Source organism: Rosa rugosa, chromosome 6 (assembly GCF_958449725.1).
Source record: "Rosa rugosa chromosome 6, drRosRugo1.1, whole genome shotgun sequence".
NCBI lineage: Eukaryota > Viridiplantae > Streptophyta > Magnoliopsida > Rosales > Rosaceae > Rosa > Rosa rugosa.
In genome coordinates, this window is record NC_084825.1 from 24,237,814 (window position 1) to 24,259,249 (window position 21,436).

A 21,436-nucleotide genomic window follows, 5' to 3' on the forward strand; every position below is an offset into this window, starting at 1 on the left:
TGGACAGTAGCTTCTACTCAACAAACCTAACCATTCATTCAACTACAACATCTCACAATTTTACCTTTAAGAGCTCGGATTAAGCTGATGAAGTTTGCCCAGAAAATTGCTTCGGACCCAAAGATGTTCTTCGTCGATTCGGCCTCCACACAGCAAATTGGAATGCAAGGCCTTAGGGGAAATGATCTTCGTGGAAAACCCAAGCTTCGACGGCAAGATGGTGACCGGAGGTGGCCGGAATTGCCGGAGATCGGCAAAAATAGCTAACTGCCACCGTAGCTTCCTCCGCTCCAAATCGAGCTTCTCCGGCCAAATCGTCGTAAAATACCTCCACAGACGTGACAAGGGGAAGAAACCGAGCTTGGGGGTGGCCGGATTTCGTCGTGGGTCGGCCGGAGGAGGAAGAAATCGGAAGGAAGAAGAACGGGCCGAAGGGGAGGAAGCGTCGGGGAAGAAGAGGAGAGAGTTACCGAGCTAGCTAGGTAGAATTTCCGAAAATGGAAATCTACCAACAGTAACTTCCATATATATATTAATTACCATGAACAGTAACTTTTACATTTTCGACCATAACTTTCACATACTAAGTCCAATTTTTACGCACCACATATGCACGCGCTCGGTTTAACATCCCCTACAACTTTCATGAAGAAACTTTTCTCAAATTCTGACCCGAACAAAAAGTCAACTTTTAGGGCCACTAAAAGTGCTGAAACGACAGTCAAAGTGAAAGTAGTTGTCGTTTACCGTCCAAATGACCAGTAAACGGGTGAATTTGGGTTCGGGACGTAACAATGCTGGAGAGTTTACATCAAAGACTTTTGATGATTATTGCATGTCCATTGGGATTGATGTTGAACATCCTGTTCCTCATGTTCACACCCAAAATGGTCTCGCAGAAGCCGCCATTAAACGACTACAAATGGTCGCTAGGGCATTGGTAATGCGCACCAATCTCCCTATTTCTACTTTGGGCTATGCAATATTGCATGCAGCCGTGCTTATTCGTCTGAGGCCCACTGCCACTCAACCCTTTTCTGCGTCCTAGATGGTGACTGGGTATGAGCCTAATGTCTCACACTTACGCATCTTTGGGTGTGTAGTTTATGTGCCAATTGCGCCTCCACAGCGCACCAAAATGGGTCCTCAAAGACGATTAGGCATTTATGTTGGATATGATTCTCTAACGATTATCCGCTACATAGAACCCTTGACAGACGATCTCTTTACCGCTAGATTTGCGGATTGTCACTTCGATGAGACAGTCTTCCCGTCGTTAGGGGGAGATAAGAACATCAATGTTCAACAGGAATGACAGGAATTGTCGTGGTCTGTCCCCACTCTGTCTCATCTTGATCCCCGAACCGCACAGTTCGAAATTGAAGTGCGGAGAATTCTCGATCTTCAGAACGTAGCAGAATCGATGCCTGATGCGTTTTCTGATATCGCTAAAGTGACGAGATCACACATACCTGCTGCAAACGTGCCTGCAAGGATTGATGTCCCTAAAAGTAGAGGACATGACGCCAACTCAAGAATGCATGAGCATGGCGCCAACGTCCCATCTCTCAATGATGGTGACTTTATGGCTAGGCCCACGGCTCCCGCCAGGAAGCGCGGGAGGCCCATAGGTTCGATGGATTCTCGCCCAAGAAAGAAAGCGAGTTTGGCACAAAATAATCCATTAATCATCGATGTGAATAATCCATCTCATGAGAATATTCCGGATTATGGTTATGTCCAAGAGACATCATTGGGGGACGCTCCAATGTTAGAACCAACTCCAGAGAATAGAGAGATCTCCATAAATTACACTAGTGTACATGAGATGATGGATAGAAATTCTATGGCGATTGATGATGCATTTGCATATCATATTGCAAAAGGAATTATAGAATATGATGATATCGAACCTCGCTCTGTTGAAGAATGTCAACGAAGAGCAGATTGGCCTAAATGGAAAGATGCGATCCAGGTTGAATTGGATTCACTAACAAAGAGACAGGTATTTGGGCCTGTAACGCAGACACCCCCAAGTGTAAAGCCTGTTGGCCATAAATGGGTCTTTGTTAGAAAGCGTAATGAGAAAAATGAGGTGGTAAGATATAAAGCCCGCCTTGTGGCGCAAGGTTTCTCACAACGCCCTGGAATCAACTACGAGGAGACATATTCTCCCGTAATGGACGTTATAACGTTCCGCTACCTTGTCAGTTTGGTAGTTTCCGAAAAACTTGACATGCAGCTTATGGATGTGGTTACAACATATCTCTATGGGGATCTAGATTCAGAGATATATATGAAGGTTCCAGATGGACTTCAATTACCCAAATCAAGTGGCTCTAAACCACGGAGCGCGTTTTCAATAAGATTAAAACGCTCACTATATGGATTAAAACAATCCGGACGGATGTGGTATAACCGTCTAAGTGACTACTTGATTGGGAAGGGATATATTAACAATGAAATATGCCCATGCGTGTTCATTAAGAGAACAAGTTCCGGATTTGCAATCGTAGCAGTTTATGTCGATGACATGAACCTAATTGGAACTCTAGATGAGTTGAAGGAAACTGCTAAATACTTGAAATCCGAATTTGAGATGAAAGATCTTGGGAAAACACGGTTTTGTCTCGGTTCAGAACTCGAGCACCGTAGTGATGGGATTTTGATCCATCAGTCTGCATATACTCAGAAAATCCTAAGGCGCTTTAATGAAGATAAAGCAAAGCCTGTGAGTACTCCCATGATTGGTCGTAGTCTTGAGCCCGGAAAAGATCCGCTTCGTCCAAAGGATGAGGACGAAGAACCATTAGAGGCCGAAGTGCCCTATTTAAGTGCAATAGGCGCATTATTGTACTTAGCTCAATGCACAAGACCGGATATCTCATTCGCAGTGAACTTGTTAGCTCGACATAGCTCTGCGCCAACACGCCGCCATTGGATTGGTGTAAAGACAATCTTTCGATACCTAAGAGGTACGATTGATATGGGCCTGTTTTATCCCTACAGAGAGACGAGGAACCACGGAAGAATGGGATCGGACCCCATTAGGCATGGAGCCGCCGTCCATAACATAACCGTCGGCCATGTTGTCACCTCCAACGCCGCCGCCGCCCATGGTGGCCGGCCTCATCCTATCTCCCTCCATCAAAACGACAATGATGTCTTGATGGGTTTTGCTGATGCAGGGTACCTCTCTGACCCTCACAAAGGTCGCTCCCAAACTGGTTATGTCTTTACCATGGGAAGCACCGCGATATCTTGGAGGTCTACGAAACAGACCCTTGTTGCTACTTCCTCGAATCATGCAGAGATTATTGCTCTACATGAAGCCGTTCGTGAATGTATATGGCTAAGATCTGTGATTCGACATATTCAAGGAAGTTGTGGTTTGAAGTCTACCACAGATGAACCTACATGCATTTATGAGGATAATGCAGCTTGTATTGAACAAATGAAGTTAGGTTTCATCAAGGGCGACAACACCAAGCATATATCGCCCAAGTTCTTTTATAATCAGCAACAACAATCACTTCTAAAGATTGAAGTGAATCAAATTCGATCAGAGGATAATATAGCGGACTTATTCACTAAGTCGTTACCTAAATCCACCTTCGAGAAACATGTGAAGAGCATCGGATTGAGAAAGTTATCCGAACTCCCACGATTGTAGCAATCAGGGGGAGATATCGACATCAGGGGGAGTTATGATGTCTACATGTTCGATCTCGAAGAGTGAATGACGTGTTGTGCTCTTTTTTTCCTTCGACCAGGGTTATTTTTATCCCACAGGATTTTTGTTACCTGGCAAGGTTTTTAACGAGGCAACGGATGAAGCGTCACCACCAAGTTTGAAGCGGCACAAGGGGGAGTGTTGAAGGAATATCGATTTAGTGTGCCTTATCAAACTAGGAGTAGCAATAGGAGAGAAGGTTCTAGATTTCCCAATCCTACACGGATTGGTATTCCTTGTAACATTAGAACTAGTACTTTGTAATCCCTATATATAGGGCTCCTATTCTCAATAATAATACACATCTCTCTCTACAATTCTCTCTCGAATCTATTTTACTTAAACAAAATGGTTATTCTTATAGACAAAGGCTAATTGGATTGCAATATAACTAACTAAAACTCAGTTCCTTGTGGGCAATTGCTATGCCATATGTGAAATCTGAACTGAATCCCAAATGCATTCCTTATGTGAAAACAAACACAACTAATTACCTGGAATGGTGGATCATTGATTCCCCAGATACATAATATTTCCAAACTAATTAACCAAGAAACACAAATTCTATTCTGCCCAAAACGGAAAAAGATTGAGAGATCAGGAGAAAGGGTAGGTAAGTGAAGGGTTGTTAATGGAAAAGAGCGGACATGCAAAAGTTTTAAAGACACATGTTATTAGATTGCTATGCAAGTCGACATAGTACAACTACAATAGATGGAATTGTAAGTATAGTAGCATGCATATACGACGTTTCCTTTAATTTTGTTCTTTTGTAGAAACTGGAGAGTAGTTTCCTTGAAATTCATAGTTCTCTATCTTATCAACAACTGGCTCCACCAGTGTCTTTAAGTCTCCCAGGTCTTGCTTCAGTGCATCCACCTATATAATATTAATAAAAAGGACAAGATGAAATTCACTAGCTAGCCAGAGAGACGAGTTAAAATAAACAAGTGTATATAGAATTATAGTCTTATAGATATCTGCATATATTATATGACCAAGAAAAATTAAGACCTTGTGAATAAAATCTTGTGTTAGTTGAGCATCTTGAGCAGCCAGTTCGGATACTCGTTCAATCAGCAAAGCAATTTCTTTTAGTCTTGTATGATTAGTTGGAAGTTTATCAGCTACATCGGCTGACACCTTCTCAGCCACAGTTGCCACTCTTTCTACGACTTTTGCTACATTGTCAACCTCTTCCATCACCACCTCTGCCTCCCCTACACCCATCCATCCATCCATAGTTTCCCACTTCAGATTCGATCGATCGATCCATTATAGTCATTTCTATTCAGTCAAGTGATATGCAAATCAATTAAAGAAGTATGGACATATATATACATACCTTCAATCTTTTGCAGATTTCCCCAGTACTTGTGCGTCCAAACAGGAATCAAAATTGACAAAAGGGAGCCCAAAATCCATCTTACCCTGCAATTGAACTAACATGTGCCTGCTGAAGTATATATTCAAAGTACGCACAGTTCATGCGTACAGTACTGAATAATCTATCAGGAAATTAGAAGAACAATGCATGGCACAACAACGACACAATGTACGAAATTTTATTTGATACCAATTAGAGATGGTGTGCCTAGAAGAAGTTGTAGCAGGCAGTGGTTGCTCAAGTTTTGTCCATGGTTTGTTGTTGGTGCTGCTAAATAACCGCAAGCCTAAGGGATTATTCGCCGAATAACCACGATGGCCAAACATATTTGATACTACTGTCGGAGCAGAAACCTCATGTCATTGACGACCATTAGACAAGTAGGTAGTGCAGGATGTTCTATTGCGATGAAGAGTTGTTCCAAGAATGCTCCGGAATTTGTAAATGCCCCAAAAATACTCTCTTTTTGCCATTTATGTAGAGTGATTGATGTGCTGAGTTTTCATGGAGGAGATGAATTCAATATATAACGTATACTTAGTAAGGAGATGGAAGGCTAAGAATTAAGGTAGGTAGGTTGCGCCTAATTTCAATTCAATTTGTTATCGCTTTAACGTGTGGGAATGATGCTCATGTATCTGTGCTTGATGAAGCCACAATATATAAGCAAGCACGTGCTTGAAAGCAACAATGATTAAGAAGGTGCATCCATGCACGCCAAAGCGATTTAGTTGCTTCAAGCAAAGGTACCTTGTTAAGATGATCATGACGTCAGGTATATACATGGCATTCAAGTACTGCTGCTTGCAAGTAAACGCTCACCCTATTCTAGTACAGGCTCTGGCCGGACTTCAGGTGAGCCAGGAGAGCAAGACTCGACCAATTTTTCAAATAAAAAGTATTCAGATTTTTTATTATTATTACTAGCTTTTCTGCACACCTCATTTTCTGCACGCGCACAAGAAATGCGGTGTGCAGAAAGGCTAGTAATAATAAGTATCCAGAAAGACTAGTAATAATAATAAGAAATGCAGTGTGCACACTTTTTTTAAATAAAAAGTATCCGGATTTTTTATTATTATTACTAGGCTCTTACCGACTCGACCACCTAGAGGCTCCTAGTTTTGTGTCTTATGCTGGAAATTTTTGTTTTAATTTATGGGAACTGAAATTTATTAATAAGCAAGAGGATGTACAGAAGAACAGAACGGAGGATAAAAATTCCACTAAATCCTTTGAACAGCAGAGAATTCATTAACAAAGCCAACAACAATCAAACAAAACTAAATTCACTAATAGATATACTTTTTGGGAAAAACTCACAAACAGTACCTGAACTTCGAGCCACTAATAACTTTCGTACCTCAACTTTAAAAAATATCATTTTGGTACCTGGACTTTTTACCCCGACCCAAGAATCGTACCTGCGAACAGTAAAACCGTTAATGGGGTTAACTTTACAAGGGTAAATCTGTCCTTCCACTAGCAATCGCCAACCCTAAAACGTTTTCCCCCCTTCCCGAAATTGGGTGAGTCAAAATTTCTTACTACTCTTACAAAGTTCAGAAAAGGAATCTCTTCCCATCTCTGATCTTTCTGCACTCACTCAGAGAGATTCGATTCCCTCACAGATTGAATAGAATCGTACAGAAGAAAGGAGAAGATTCGGTAGTGCTAGAGGCCATGGGGGAACCCATCTATTGGAGATATTTTCGGGTCCATGCATGGGGAGCCACCTAGATATTCAGGTAAACGAAATGGTCCCCCTTCTAAAAGCTTTGTTTTTGTCTTCTTTATACTGTAGTGTTGGTAAAATGGAAGGGAATCCGAGTAGTCAAGAAAGTGGAAATTGTTTTAGGGTTTCAATGTCGCTGTCTATAGTTTGGGGGTTTTTTTTCCCTTTCTTTTATTTTATTTTTTTGTCTCCATCTGCAATTCTTTAATCGTTGTGTTGATTGATGTCGGGAATGAAGTTGGTGATTGTGTTAAAGGCTGTGTTGAATCACTTCAATTTAGGATCCCATTTTTTGTCTGGTTGGTTGTGTTCTTAAATTCCCAGCTACTGGGTTTAATTGTTGGACTTAAATGAACAAAGGACATAACTATGTTGGTGGTCGTTGGCTTGGTTGGTGGTCTTGCTTAACTAACTGCAGTTTGGGGTATTCATTTGTTAATAGGCCTTGCTTAGGAAATTGATTTAATGTGATGCCTTTATTGATGCAGACTTGGATCTGTTTACTATGGTAATACACCATGGAGGAAAGTTTCATAGTGAGAGGGGTTGTAACAGATTCTACCAAGGAGGGGAAGTGGTTTATGTGGATGGTGTTGACCCTGATAAGGTCTCTGTTACTGGGATTAACTATTGGGCCCATGACTTGGGTTATCAAAGAGGTCCAATAGGGTACTGGTTCAAGATCCCTGGGAGTGTACCAGGAACTGGGTACTTGCCCATAGTGACAGATAAAGATTGTCAAGATATGTGTAGGTTTGTGCCTAAGAGTAGCAAGAGGTTGGAGATGTATATTGTATGCTTGGCTGAGAGGAAGAGTTTTACTACAGAGGAGCTGGGGGTGTACCAGGAAAATCTAGACCATGAGGACTTTTTTGGGCATTTCATAGAGGATATTGAGGATGGGCAAATTGAAATAGAGGACGATTCTGATGAGGAAGATATGGGCAGTGAAGACCATGAACTGGCGGATGAAGACAATGAAGTGGTAGACCTAGACCATGATGTGCCAATTGAAGTCCATGAAGTTGGGAAAACCACAGATGTTGGGCCACAGGCTGGAGGAGCAGAACAGGGGGCCCAAGCAACATCAACAGTGACTGAGCAGCCCAACAGAAATGGGATAACATCAACAGGCCAGAAGGGGAAGGCCAAGGCAGCAGACAAGGAAAAACAGAAAGCAGTGGGTAATGGAAAAAAGAAACCAGTCTGCAAAGGAAAGCAGAAGGTTAGAGTTGAAGAGGATGTTCCTGCACCTAAGAAAAGGAAGGGCAGGCCTAGGAGGTATGCAACAAGGTTTGGAGGGGAGAGTTCCAATGTAGGAAATTCTGGAGTTGAGGGTGAACCTGACTCAGATAGTACCACAGATTCGGATGACCCCAATTTTGAGGGGATAATAGACTCAGATTGGGAGGACTTGGATTCTGATGCTGAAGATGTTCAGTTTCAGCAAAATGCATGTAGATGGGGATCCTGGAAGGGTCCACGAGTTTGATGAAATGGGGTATGATGGATTGATCTCTGATGAAGAGGGTTATGATAGTGACAGAGCACCAAGCCTCCATGACTCATCTGATGAGGAAGTTGAAGACACAGGCCCGTTTCCAGTAAAGTGTAGGAAAAGATACTCTGATTGGAGGGAGTTCAATAAGAAGTATGACATGAAGAATCTATCTTTTGAGCTTGGGATGGCCTTTGCCAACAGCAAGGAATTCAAGCAGGCAATGAGGAAGCACTCTGTGCTTACTAAAAGGGAGCTCAGGTTCACTACAAACACAAGACACAAGGTTAGGGCAGTTTGTAGAACCTCAGATGGATGTCCATTTGTGGTTTATGCTTCAACAACAGACACAGACAATCCTACTATTTTCATTAGGACATTGAGGACAGAGCACACTTGCTGTTCATTGGGGGAAATCTGGGAACCTCAGTTTGGATTCAAACTGAGTTGGATGGAGAGGTTACAAGATTCAAAAGAATTTATATCTGCATAGAGGCTTTGAAGGTAGGGTGGAGGGAAGGGTGCAGGCCAATCATAGGTTTAGATGGTTGCCATCTTAAGAGTGTGCATAAGGGTCAACTTTTGACTGCTGTGGGTATAGATGGGAACAATGGGATTTATCCCATTGCATGGGCTGTGGTAGAAGTAGAGACAAGTGAAAGTTGGACATGGTTTTTGGAATTCCTCAAAGTTGACTTGAGCATACATCACTCAAGCCACTTCAGTTTCATGAGTGACAAGCAGAAGGGTCTTGAGCAGGCCATAAAAGAACTTTTCCCAGACTCTCAACACAGGCACTGTGTCAGACACTTGCATAACAATTTTAGGAGTGATGGACATGGAGGTTTAGAGCTAAAGCAAAAGCTTTGGGCAGTGGCTAGAGCATACAGTATGAGGGATTATGCCACTAACATGGAGGAGTTGAAGAAAAGTTCATTGGGTGCTTGGCAATGGTGCTTAGATAGGCCTGCCATACATTGGTCAAGGTCACATTTTCATGAAAAATTCAAGTGTGATGTGTTGCTAAATAATCACTCAGAGAGCTTCAACAAGAGCATCCTACCAGCAAGGAAGAAGGCCATTCTTGGACTATTGGAAGACATCAGAACAGCAACTATGGTCAGGTTAGCAACCAGAAGACATTCTGGGCCCAATTGGAGGTGCAAGGTTGGGCCAAGAGTGGAGAACCAACTGAAGAAGAATGCAAGTTGTGCTAGTGATTACAGGCCCTTGCAGTCAAGTGAGTGGAGGTATGAACTTCAAGGAAGAGGGGTGGGCTGTAAAAGTGGGGTTGTTGCACAACATTCTATTGCTCTAGATTTGAGGACTTGTACATGCAAGAGATGGGATATCTCTGGTCTTCCTTGTGGTCATGCTATAGCTGCAATATACTCCAAGGGACTGTCCCCAGATGCGTTTGTGGATGAGTGCTTCACCAAGGAAAAGTACATGAAGGCATATGAGCCAATCATGCATCCAATCACTGGAGTTAAAGAGTGGGAGATTATCAATAGGCCTATTGCACCTCCTTTGTATAGGAGACAGCCTGGAAGGCCTAAAATAACAAGAACTAAGGAACCAGGTCACTAATTGTTTTCCCAGTTTTTTTGATAAATATGTTAGAACTTGGACTTTTTTAACTTGGTTTTTGGTTGTAGGTGAGGTAGCACCACCTTCAGGACTCAGCAAGCTTCCCAAGGTATATTACAGTCAAGTTAAATGTGGCATTTGTAAGAAGAAAGGCCACAATAAGAGGACATGCAAACAGAGCAATCAGGTAAAATTTGAGGGATTTTGGGAACCATTTTTTTCCTTAAAGATGCTGATTCATGGGAAATTGACTTACTCTGGTAATGTTTAGGCCCAGCCACCACCTGCTGAGGTTCAAGCTGATAATGTTGAACCTGAAGCTGTTCCAGCAGAGAATGTTCAAGAAGATGTTCCAGCCCCTGATCCAGCTCCTGCTAATGTGCCTAATGTGGTATCACAACAGTTCAGCGATGTTTTTCACCCAACACAAGTACAGTTTCCAGTTAGGCCATGGGATAATTAACTTAAGATGCTGATATGTGGTTGTTGCCTTATTTATCCCCTACTTAATGCATTAATTGATGTCATACAGTCTTCTCAAGCTTCAGCAACCTCTGGATTTAAACAAAGGACATTCAAATCCCTTGCACAGAGGAAACCAAAGCCTCCGAAGCAGCCACAAGCTCCTTGAACTGATGATGTTTTCATCTATTTAAACTATTCCAGACCTTATATGTATTTCATATGCCTTATGTTGTGCCATTTTTGCGTCGAATTTAGGGCTTTCTTATGGCTATGGCTATTAATAGATATCACTGAATAGGGTTGTTTTTTGTACTAGAACATGGTTGGAGATGTTGAACATCCTTGTGTTTTAAGTGTTGCAGAAATGGAATCAAACAGATGGAATTTTCACTCCATTTTTAAGTGTCAGATTACCATTTTCAATTTGTTCATCAATTTTCAATTAAAGATACTCTAATTTTCAAGGTTTCCTTTATTTTTCAGTTTGGTAACTAATTTAGGCGCCAAAAATGTCAAAGTACTTCACAACACTGTTCAATTGGTCTAAATTGGCGAGAGCTAGTGGAAGGACAGATTTACCCTTGTAAAGTTAACCCCATTAAAGGTTTTACTGTTCGCAGGTACGATTCTTGGGTCGGGGTAAAAAGTCCAGGTACCAAAATGATATTTTTTAAAGTTGAGGTACGAAAGTTATTAGTGGCTCGAAGTTCAGGTACTGTTTGTGAGTTTTTCCCATACTTTTTTGTATTTTCAGTGATGTACTAAGTTTTCATGTATTTGTTACAAAACAATGAAAAGTATTTTCTAGCTTTGATCAATATATATTCTTCAGACTTTCATACCTCTGCACTATGCTTCCAATATGCTCACTAATCAAAAAAGGAATATGTAACTGCATCATGATGTTGAACATGCAATTTATAAAGCATCAGCTAGAGAATCTGGGTTAGGCCCTGAATTTACTTATTCCCGTAAAAAATTCCAATTTCCTTGCTGTCAGTTCATACATTGAAGCAAAAATTACCATAAAAGTCTTGCAAATGTTTCTCTAAAAGCATTAAACATGATAATAAACTAAAATATTCAAAAGAGTATACCATATATAGTAGATGCTCATCATTCTAATTAATATAGTGTTTGAGGGCTGGTCCGCTTGTAAAATATCCAGTCCAGTAAGCATTCAATTTGCTAGCATATCTGATAAATGCACATAAACTATAGGTCAGCAAATTCAAGAAACAGAATGGAGTACTGTAAGTGACTGAATTTCAAATAGTTGAACTCATAGAAAGAAGTCATCACTCTTTATTGGCCAGTACTCATTTTTTTGCATATTACGCATCGGTGTATGTTAAGCATCTATACATTCCAAGTTCTTGTTTTTCTGTTCCATAAACACAGAGTTCTCACCAAAGAGAATAGTTGTGAGATTCACTACTGCAAATTAATAAAGGGGGTGAGGATCTCTTAATGCAAGAAAATGCAGGTAACTAAGGACAGAGAAGCCAAATTCATCCCATGACACTTGCAATATGAGTTTGATTTCAAGTGAGAGAACGCAAACAAAACAAAAGATAAAATGGAAAAGGGCTTGAACTAACGAAGATCCCATCTGCTACCATTTTCCCTCCAAGTTCACTGAGGCAATAATCCAGGGGATCAGCCAAAAAACCAAATTCAAATGCCAAACCAAAGCCACATTCATACGCATCACCCAAAATTGCATGCACCAAAATTCAAAACCCAATCAATCACACCCAAAATTCAAAACCAAAATGTCAGACCAATCGACCAAGTAAAATGCCAAACCAGGAAGAGTGGGGATGATTTAGATGGATATCGATCCTTGTTTTCTGTGATTTTTAACTCTCGTAAAATGGTTCTGTGAGTGTTGATAGCATTTGAATCCCAGGTTGCTGAGCAGAATAAGGCGAATGCAATACCATGCCAGTTCAATGTGCTCGAGTAAGAGTGAAGATGTACGGGAATACCAGTTCATTGGTACAAGTAAAGTGAAATTTGTTATGGTTATTCTTATAGACAAAGGCTAATTGAATTGCAATATAACTAACTAAAACTAGGTTCCCTGTGTGCACTTGCTATGCAATATGTGAAATCTGAACTGAATCCCAAATGCATTCCTTACGTGAAAACAAACACATAATTATCTGGATCATTGACTCCTCAGATACATAATATTCCAAACTAATTAGCCAAAAAACACAAACTCTGTTCTGCACAAAAAGGAAAAAGAGTGAGAGATTAGGAGAAAAGGTAGGTAAGTGAACGGGTGTCAATGGAAAAGAGCAGACTTGCAAAAGTTTTAAGGAGACATTTTATTTTTGGCATGAAATAATCACCTACAGGTAATGACCGTCTCTTTAAACAACAATTTTAAGGGAAAGGGTGATCACAGCCTAATGCAATGAACAAAGGAAATTTCTACTACACAGCTAACTGTATACTGCTAATGCTCTGCAAGATCTAACCTGCATGTCACTGAAACTTGATGTCATTAGCAGTTACTACAGAAAAATCATTTTTGCTCAATTACGAGGTACATGCTACCCGATGAACAAGATGGTACTGCTTCATGATGCTCACATGATGAAGCTATAAAGAATTATGATTCTCATTTCATAAACTTAGTATCATTTAAAACTATACACCTTCCTTAAGTGCAAAAATCTCCCAGTTTCACTTCATGTGTTCTGAATATATTATCATATATACTCTTCCCAATCTACCTGCACTAATTAAGGGGAAAAAAAAAACAACCATTCTCAAAATTAATCAACTATAAGAAAATATAAATAAGTATGCTGAGTGAGAGAGAGAGCTAGCATCTAATTGAATTACTTAAGAACAAAATCTTCTTGCAACATTTTGAATACTTTCACATTCTGTAGATAAACAATGGGTACTTTGAATTCAACCAGATAGCAATAGGTTCTTACTGATCAACTGTGCTCTAGTACCATGGATGAAAGAAATTTTTATGCCAATAATCAAATTTGATAGGCATAACTTGAAACTAGACAAAGCTACATTTCCTATTGACTGATAATCTAATAACAAGAGAATACGATGTCACTAAATAGAAATTGCAAAATCTACATATATTCCCAAATGGTCAGATAAGAGTTAAAAAAAATTAAAAAAATAAAAACACGAATGATTGTTCCTCATATGCACCAGAAGTAGGGCATTTTTTTTTCTAAATTCCAGGAATAGAAAAACACGATTTGTAGAACAATTCACTTCAAAGACCACTTATAAGACTTGAATAAACACCTTTACTTCAACCACATGGATTGCTATTCCATTCTACTCAAACAGAGGTTACAACAACTAAATGAAGTCTTGCAATTAACCCTAAATTAATTGCACAGATTGTGATCAAGAGGTCCTTCAACGTAAGAGAAGAATTCACTAAGAATTAAAAATACAAACCGCAGACAATTCAAAATGACAGAAGTTCTTGAACTAAATCCAAAGTTTAGAGTTGAATTTTGTTCCCTCAATCTATCCATTTCTTTAATTATTATCTCTGAACTGTAAATCTAGCATAACAACAATTTCAGGTTTGTCCTTTTGGATATACCAAAGGAGCAGCTTCTCCTTCATGCACAAGCCTTCAAAAGAAGATAATTTCAGGTGGCTAAAAGTCTTACCAAAAAAATAGAAAAAAAAGGAATGAATGCACAAGACCACGAAAAAGGAAACAGAAACTAAAGGATAATCACCACAGACTACAGACTACTTCAATATCAACATTAACAAACAGAGAGGACATCATCCGATATTGAAACTCTATCCTACATAATTATCTAATTCAATTTCAGTGTTACGCTACTCCGATGTCCCATTCAAAATGATAGAGAAAAGCACCAAGTCCCCTATTGAAACCCAATCCTACATGATTTCCTAATGCTGAAGCTATTACCTCCCCCATAATGAAACCAACCACCTAATCCTGAAGCTGCTAGCATAACCACAATAAAGCAAAGCATCAGCTCTTCAACTTGGAAAGTACAATGCTCATGACCCTTCTAATTACCGGTGTTGGTTTGCCCTTTAAAACCTTCATCATAGCCTTCGCATTAGGCACAAAACCTTTACCCATCATCATTTCCACAAACTGTTTGCCCTTCTCCTCAGCTGTCTTGTCCTCCCAAAGCACAAAGCCTTCTATCACCGCAGTATAGGCAGCAACATTAGGCTGCTTCCCCTTGTCCATCATCTCAAGCAAGTACTTCTGGGCATCTCCAAAGAAGTTGGGGTCAGCACAGAGTCCCTTGATTAAAACAGTGTATGTGTAGGAGTTGGGGGCAACCCCAGCAGCTAACATGGCCAGATACGCCTCCAGAGCACCCTTGGTCTTGCCAAACTTGAGGTAGGCTTTAATAACAGAGGTGTGGATTTGGACCAATGGCTCTACGCCTGTCTGTTGAATGGTATGATAGAGCTCGATGGCCTCGTCGACATTTCCATCATCTACCAAAGCCTTGTGCACCTCCATCGACCGTTCTATCCAAGGGGAGAGGTGTGACTCACGGAACAATTTTTGAACAGCCTTGTCAGTGTTGTTGTTGACGACAAGATCAGCATACGTTTTCATTGCCTGCAATGCTTCTGTGAGGTGGTTTTCTTTGTACTGAAAATCATCGATGACAGGGATGAACCCCTTAGCTTTTATCTGCTCAAGGAACTTCTTGGCCTCCTCCACTGGCTCTCGGTAGGCAATGGCATCCATAACATACATGTAGGGTTGATATTGGGGCTTCATCCCCCTATCCAACATTTCAAGGAAATACTTCTTGGCATACCCGACGAAATTAGAATCCGAAAAGTCTTTTGCCATTCCGCAGATGATTAAAGTGTAAGTGTAGGCGGTGGGGGTGACACCAGATGATATCATCTGCTGGTAGACCTTGTGAGCATCCTTGGTCTTGCCATTGGCGGCGTAGGCCATAATCACCATGGTGAAGACAGCCACTTCCGGCAGTGTGGTCTGCTCAGAGTGAGGCTTAAAGAGCTCTCTCGCTTCATCACAGAAGCCGCAATCTGCCAGAGAACTGAACATATGAATCGCATTTGCATTAAGGGCATCGTAGTCCACAATCCAATCAAATATTGTTCTCAATTCCTTATCCTCACAGTCTTTGGTCACATCCTCATAAACCTTCATCAAATGTTTCTTGAGGTCTTCATCACTAGAATTAGGTGTGTCAGCCATTGATTTGATTCTTCTCTCTAGTTCAGTCGAAGCAGAAATTAAATTCGAGACAACAAAAAATCAGAGCTCGACTGTAGAAAAGGAAAGCAACCCAAATCAGTGAAACTTGGGTTTTGTATTTTAGAACCAACAAGAGACCATAAAAATCATAACTTGACTACAATCGAATAAATATCATAACACAAATTTAAGCAATAGCTACTGTTTAAGGGTTTTGATAAGTAACCTATGTTACAGATAAAGAAGACAATCAGAAAACAGAAGAAGAAGAAGAAGAAGAAGAAGAAGAGAAGCTCACTCACCGATGACGATGATGATGATTTTCAACGATTGCTCTGCAGGAGACAAACAGTGCACCAAGCAAGAGAAGTGGGGGAGTTCAAATTGCTTCTACGTTGCAATTATTGCTCCTTGTGTTTGTGTTAAATGGCTATTCTAGTCCTTGGAATTTTGCAACTTTGTCCCTCTTGTAATTGTTGATGTCTAGAATGTTTGGTCTAGGGATTTGCTCCTAGAAAGCATCCCCCAACCCTCCCAGAGGGTAACCCAGATGTAATACCCGAGACATTTTAGAAATAAATAATCTTACAGCCATATCATATGATTGTTTAGTAATAATTAGTAATATCCTTCCCAAATAAGAAAGATCATGAGACCACGAGAAAATGAAATAAATATTTTCTTATTATCTCAATAGATTGGTGATCTGTTGTTATCCCAAGTTTAGGTGCTATTTTAAGAGATGAGAATGGTGATCTGTTGTTGGCAATCTCTAAAGGAATGGTTGGGCGTTTTGGTGCAAAGGCTACTGAACTTAATGCTGCAGCGTTAGGACTTCAAGTGATCTCTCAGGCGGGTTTTCAATCTTTTAACATTATTCTAGAGCAGGGCCGGTCCTGACATTTTGAAGCCCTGAGGCAAATAATTAAAATGTGGCCTCACATAAAAAAACCATATAATCAAACAAATTTTTTTTTATATATAAATTAAACCCCTACATTAATAGTAATACAAAAAAAAAAAAAAGGTGTTCAATTCCTAAATAATTTTTCTCTTAGAAGTTGAAAAAATAAAAAAGAACAGAATATAATATAATATATTCTTTACATAAGAAACCAATGAAAAACAAATTCAATTTCAAAATATTCTTTCTATAGAAGCTGGAAAAAGAAGGAACAAAAAAAGTTTAATTGCAAAGAAACTAATTAAGAAAAAGAAAAAGACAAAAAAGTGCAATTAAACTTTCTTAAAAAAAAAAACAGACAAAAAAAAGGGCCACCGTGCTTCGAACCTTGGTGCTGCAAGCAACAACAAATCTATGTTGCCGCTGCAGTAGCATGGCCATAGTGTAGTGTATATGCAAAAGAAGAATATATAATTATACAATGAATATATGTAAAAAAAATTAAAAAAATATATATAAAAAAAAAAAAAAAACTTGGCGGAGGCCCGTTGGAGAGTGGTGGCCTGAGGCGGCTGCCTTAAGCAGCAGCCCTCAGGGCCGGCCCTGTTCTTGAGTCTGATGCTTTGTCTGTGATTTCTGATCTTAAGAGAGATGAAGTTGATTTATCTGTTGAAAGTTGTCTTGTAGAAGAGGTGAAGACTATGTTTCACCTTTTCAATTCAGTTGTTTGTACATATTGCCCTAGGAAATGTAATCAAGCAGCGCATATGTTAGCTAGGAAAGCGCTTTTGTTTCCTGCATTTCAAGTTTGGGTAGAGGAAGAGCCACAATGGCTCTCCGATGTACTGACTACTGATGTTTGTATCTATGTTGCTTGATATATATATTATGCAATTTCTTTCTCAAAAAAAAAATTAAATAAATAAGAAAGATCATGAGACCACGAGAAAATGGAATAAATATTTTCTTTTTATCTCAATAGATTTGAGAAGTGAATAAAAGAATCGAATATGAATGAGTTATTTCTAGTAAATGAAGAAATTGACTGCTATTGATTTTATCAATGTGTATTCAAAGAAATTTAAATGAATTGTATCTTCATATAACAAATATATGTAGGTCTCTAAGCCTATACGTGCTATTATTTTTCTTGTTGATACATTATACATAGCAAATCTAGAGAGAAAGGGAAAGGTCAAGAGTCTTCAAGGAGGCAAAAAGAAAAAGAAAGAAAGAAAAGGAGAGAGGGGAAGTTCTAGAGCAAGAGAGATAGATAAGAGGAGAAGAAGCTTCCTCCCGCTTCGGGGGAAACTCAATCTCGTCGATCTCTCTCCTCTCACTGATGTGTCACCGAAACCCATACTTCTAAATCTCTCTCTCTCATCAATATTGTCTCTCTTCTCCGATCACACCTCCCCGCCAGGGTCGTCTTTAACATCATCTCTAATCTTCTTCAAGGGAGGAGCTAGTTTTTTTTAAGTTCATAGGACGAGAAAGAAAGGGTGCTGAGATCTAGATGGTAGTGGTGAAGTTATTGTTTTTTTTTTTTTTTCAATTGGTGTTTATAAGAGATAGATCGTGGTAAGCATAATTCCAATTCACCTTAAATTCTGATTATTTTTTATTAATTTAGGTTGGGATGTTACACTAGAAGACTAATCTTCTTTCGCGAAACGGTCTGCCATTGGCTAGAGAAATTTTACCAAGATGTGTTTCAAACTCGGGTGGGTAGTTCTTACCATGCACTCATCCCAACTCTTGGATAGTTGAGTTTGCCAACTCAACCACCCAATGTGGTTATTGTTGATGCCTAGAATTGATACCAACAACAAAGATGAATCGGGTCGAGGTAATTAATGGTCCATAAATCCTGCAAATTACGTCAGTGTGACCTCTCATATCACCAAAGCTTGCAAACAAAATAGGCATCGGTTTATTACCAGCCAAAAACTTTTTTTTTTTTTTTAATTTTAGGATGTTCTCTTTATGCTTATTGTAATATGGGGTTCAGGCTCTACGCCCACCTTGTATTCTACAATTTTATTAATCAAGGCTTGAGAGCAGCCGCACCAACCCCCTTTTAAAAAAAAAAACTAATTATGTGTTGGACATTCATGTGTATGCGTAAAACTATTTAAAGAAGCTCGTAAACGGCTAGACCTTTAATCATTGCTTGCGCTGCGATATGTGGACTGCTTCATGTTACCCTTATTACTACAGAGTGACTCTCACTGCAACTCCCCGACAGGTGCCTCATTGAGCCATAGGAAGTGAATGAAGTCATACAGTTTTGCACTCACACTAACCTTATACGGAGTGGGGTTTAGTCTCCTCATATGGTTGGGACACATTTTCCCGAGTTGGCTGATGCAGCGCTCCCTGATGTCCTTTAATGGTGGCAGATCATCTCTCACTCCACCTGGGCCATGCCAAAAGCATTTCATAAGTTCCTCAACACACTGAGGCACTACATATGCTCTCTTCGATTCATTAAAGGGGTGACGACACAGGATCCGTTCTCCAACCTTTGGAGGTGGTTCATTTTCTCCGGTCATTATGTCTACCAGGGGATAACCTTCTTTCCCAAACAATCTGTAAGATCTTTTTTACAAGGGATGGAGACCTTTGTGACATCTTCAGAAAGTTTGATGCGAGGCTGATTATTCATCTCAACAAGCTATAAGCTGAATTGAAAACACAACCCAGAGCAGCTTGAGCATAACAAGTAACTACATGGGTCCCAATTCCAAATGCATCAACCTCATGGCCCTGTTTTTTTAAAGCATCCAAAGTTTCCTCATTTAGATCATTACTGGCTGTGATAACCGTCTTTCCAAATCCAGGTACTCCAAATTCTTTCTCAGTGATGAGAAAAATCTTCCGAGCCTCAGAGGAGAGATATGCTAGATCACCTGAATCCAACCTAATGTCAGCTGCTTTGTACCCTAGATCATTGATTGAGTGCTAAAGCAACTGCACAAAAGTTGGGAATTCCACTCCTCATAACATCATATGTGTCTACAAGAGCTAGGTTGTCGACCGAAAAGTTGGGATTTTGAGTTTAATCTTAGATTTGCTCATATTATCACTTTTTAAAGATGAGCTGACATATTATTGATGTAGCTTTGGAAATAGGCGTATTGTGGTTAGAGTTTGGGCCATTTGCCCTGATGGTATCTGTAACTGCGTTTCCATGGGGTTTTGGTCCATGTCCCCCACATTGTATGCTTTTCGTTTGATTGAATGAATTTTTCTATCAAAAAAAAAAAAAAAAAAGATGAGTTGACATCACTTCAAGTAAATTGAAAAGTTTGTTTTATTAGCCTTTTTCAATGCATTAGCCTTCTTACTTTGTTTTTTAATTTACTTGTGCATCTCACAATGAAAATACTTATTGCTACATGCGTTGAAGGTTTTTTTTTTTTATCAGAAGGGATGATTCATTCATTATCAAGAAAATTACATCAAGGAGTATAAAGTGGCCTCATTAAACCCCCCACAAGTCGGATGGGAAGAGTACCACACTCCATTTACACATACCCAACTACTTGACTCTTGAATTAAAATTGAATTAAGCCACTCCGGCACCATCCTCCACCAATAAGTAGGGAAAGATAGAGAAAGCGCGGTTCTTGCCACATAGTGGGCAGCCTTATTACACTCTCTAGGGACATAACCCCAACTACAGGACTGGAAGTTGAAGGTTAACGAATAATTTTTGGTAAACATTACCAAAAAAAAAATGTAATTTTTCTTGTCATTAATGTATCTTCACGTGTAAGGGTATGCACGTACGTGTAAAAGGTTACTTTTATGTGACTTTGAGAGGTTAGTGAATATTTTTTTTGTAAAAAAACAAAAAAAAATATATATATATATATATAATAACCTCGATAAAATTTTCCGACTTCAATCTCGACTAGTTCGTCAATTATTTTACCAAGTTTAGACGTCGGCACACTAATAATCACAATTTTATCTTTAATTTGAAATGATTAGAACTTAAATGATCTTCGGTTAAAAAAAAAACAACTTAAATAATCAATTTTCTGGCTTCTTTCTATTTCTATATCTTATCTACTTCGATTAAATGATTGGTGATCTAGTACAATATGATACATCGAGAGGTGATTGCAGTGTTTGTAAGGAGAGGCAGCGGTGATAGTCCAATGATCTCATATCCAGCCGGCAAAGACGTCCTTGGGCGGCCGTTCTCATCTCTTTCTTTACTTTTCCATCATTCCCCTCTTTTATTTATGAATTTACTACTATGCCCTTGTTCACATTTTTCCCTGACTTTTAAAGATGACATCCTAATCGGACATTCTTATGCCAACAATTTTCCTACTACTGATTTAAATGTCAATTGTAGAATATGGAAGTAGGGTCTCCTGCAGTGGACTTATAAAACTAATTTTAAGACTTTCTGAGTTTAATGGTTGATTTGAAGTTGTCAAAACAATTAAAAGTAAATAACAAGTAATGAAATTGCTTAAGGTTTAGAATCAATAAGTGAACAGAAGTCAGGGATTGTATGCACCACTAATCAATCATGTATGCAAAGCCAGGTTTTACCTAGTCTTATCTATACATGGAGGAAGATGCTCAAGTTAACCCACCGTTAGAATTAACCTATTGTTTTTCCTTATGTATATGCTAAGTGAGAGAAAAGCTCTACACCTGGCCTATTTTTTAAAATGCAACCTAGGCACAAATGAATCATTATGATTTAGAAAAATGAGACATCATAAGGCATCTCAAGTACGACGCGTCTCAATTAACTTAGGAACCTAATAATATATCTTATGCAAGTTTCCATTTATTAACGGGAAAATCTCACAAACAGTACCTGATCTATCGGCCACTAATAACTTTCGTACCTCAA

At 39.4% G+C, this 21,436-nt stretch overlaps 3 protein-coding genes and 1 long non-coding RNA gene across 4 annotated transcripts; 2 read left to right on the plus strand and 2 right to left on the minus strand.

Annotated features, from left to right (window-relative positions):
* Nucleotides 1-4,164: 4,164 nt before the first annotated feature.
* LOC133718780 (uncharacterized) lies at nucleotides 4,165-5,722 on the minus strand. Its single transcript, XM_062145657.1, has 4 exons — nucleotides 5,310-5,722; nucleotides 5,079-5,164; nucleotides 4,748-4,953; nucleotides 4,165-4,612 (listed from the first exon to the last, which is right to left on the minus strand). The coding sequence occupies exons 1-4, from the start codon at nucleotides 5,444-5,446 to the stop codon at nucleotides 4,490-4,492; spliced, it is 552 nt and encodes a 183-aa protein (XP_062001641.1). The 5' UTR covers nucleotides 5,447-5,722; the 3' UTR covers nucleotides 4,165-4,489.
* A 2,629-nt stretch (nucleotides 5,723-8,351) lies between these two features.
* On the plus strand, nucleotides 8,352-9,943 carry LOC133716443 (uncharacterized). Its single transcript, XM_062143154.1, has 2 exons — nucleotides 8,352-8,639; nucleotides 8,729-9,943. The coding sequence occupies exons 1-2, from the start codon at nucleotides 8,352-8,354 to the stop codon at nucleotides 9,941-9,943; spliced, it is 1,503 nt and encodes a 500-aa protein (XP_061999138.1).
* A 72-nt stretch (nucleotides 9,944-10,015) lies between these two features.
* On the plus strand, nucleotides 10,016-10,675 carry LOC133714778 (uncharacterized). The gene is made up of 3 exons (XR_009848815.1): nucleotides 10,016-10,130; nucleotides 10,215-10,373; nucleotides 10,476-10,675. It is a non-coding gene; the product is annotated as an uncharacterized LOC133714778 (long non-coding RNA).
* A 3,745-nt stretch (nucleotides 10,676-14,420) lies between these two features.
* On the minus strand, nucleotides 14,421-15,647 carry LOC133716444 (protein Rf1, mitochondrial-like). Its single transcript, XM_062143155.1, has one exon. The coding sequence runs from the start codon at nucleotides 15,645-15,647 to the stop codon at nucleotides 14,421-14,423; it is 1,227 nt and encodes a 408-aa protein (XP_061999139.1).
* Nucleotides 15,648-21,436: the final 5,789 nt, after the last annotated feature.

What these genes read in the sequence shown, in the direction of transcription:
- LOC133718780 (XM_062145657.1), bottom strand. Translation starts at nt 5,446, where the DNA reads ATGTTTGGCCATCGTGGTTATTCGGCGAATAATCCCTTAGGCTTGCGG. An exon ending in AGGCACACCATCTCTAATTG is followed by an intron (nt 5,165 to 5,309) that starts GTATCAAATAAA and finishes GTTCAATTGCAG; the next exon opens with GGTAAGATGGATTTTGGGCT. An exon ending in AAATCTGCAAAAGATTGAAG is followed by an intron (nt 4,954 to 5,078) that starts GTATGTATATAT and finishes GGATGGGTGTAG; the next exon opens with GGGAGGCAGAGGTGGTGATG.
- LOC133716443 (XM_062143154.1), top strand. Translation starts at nt 8,352, where the DNA reads ATGGGGTATGATGGATTGATCTCTGATGAAGAGGGTTATGATAGTGAC. An exon ending in CTACAAACACAAGACACAAG is followed by an intron (nt 8,640 to 8,728) that starts GTTAGGGCAGTT and finishes TATTTTCATTAG; the next exon opens with GACATTGAGGACAGAGCACA.
- LOC133716444 (XM_062143155.1), bottom strand. Translation starts at nt 15,647, where the DNA reads ATGGCTGACACACCTAATTCTAGTGATGAAGACCTCAAGAAACATTTG.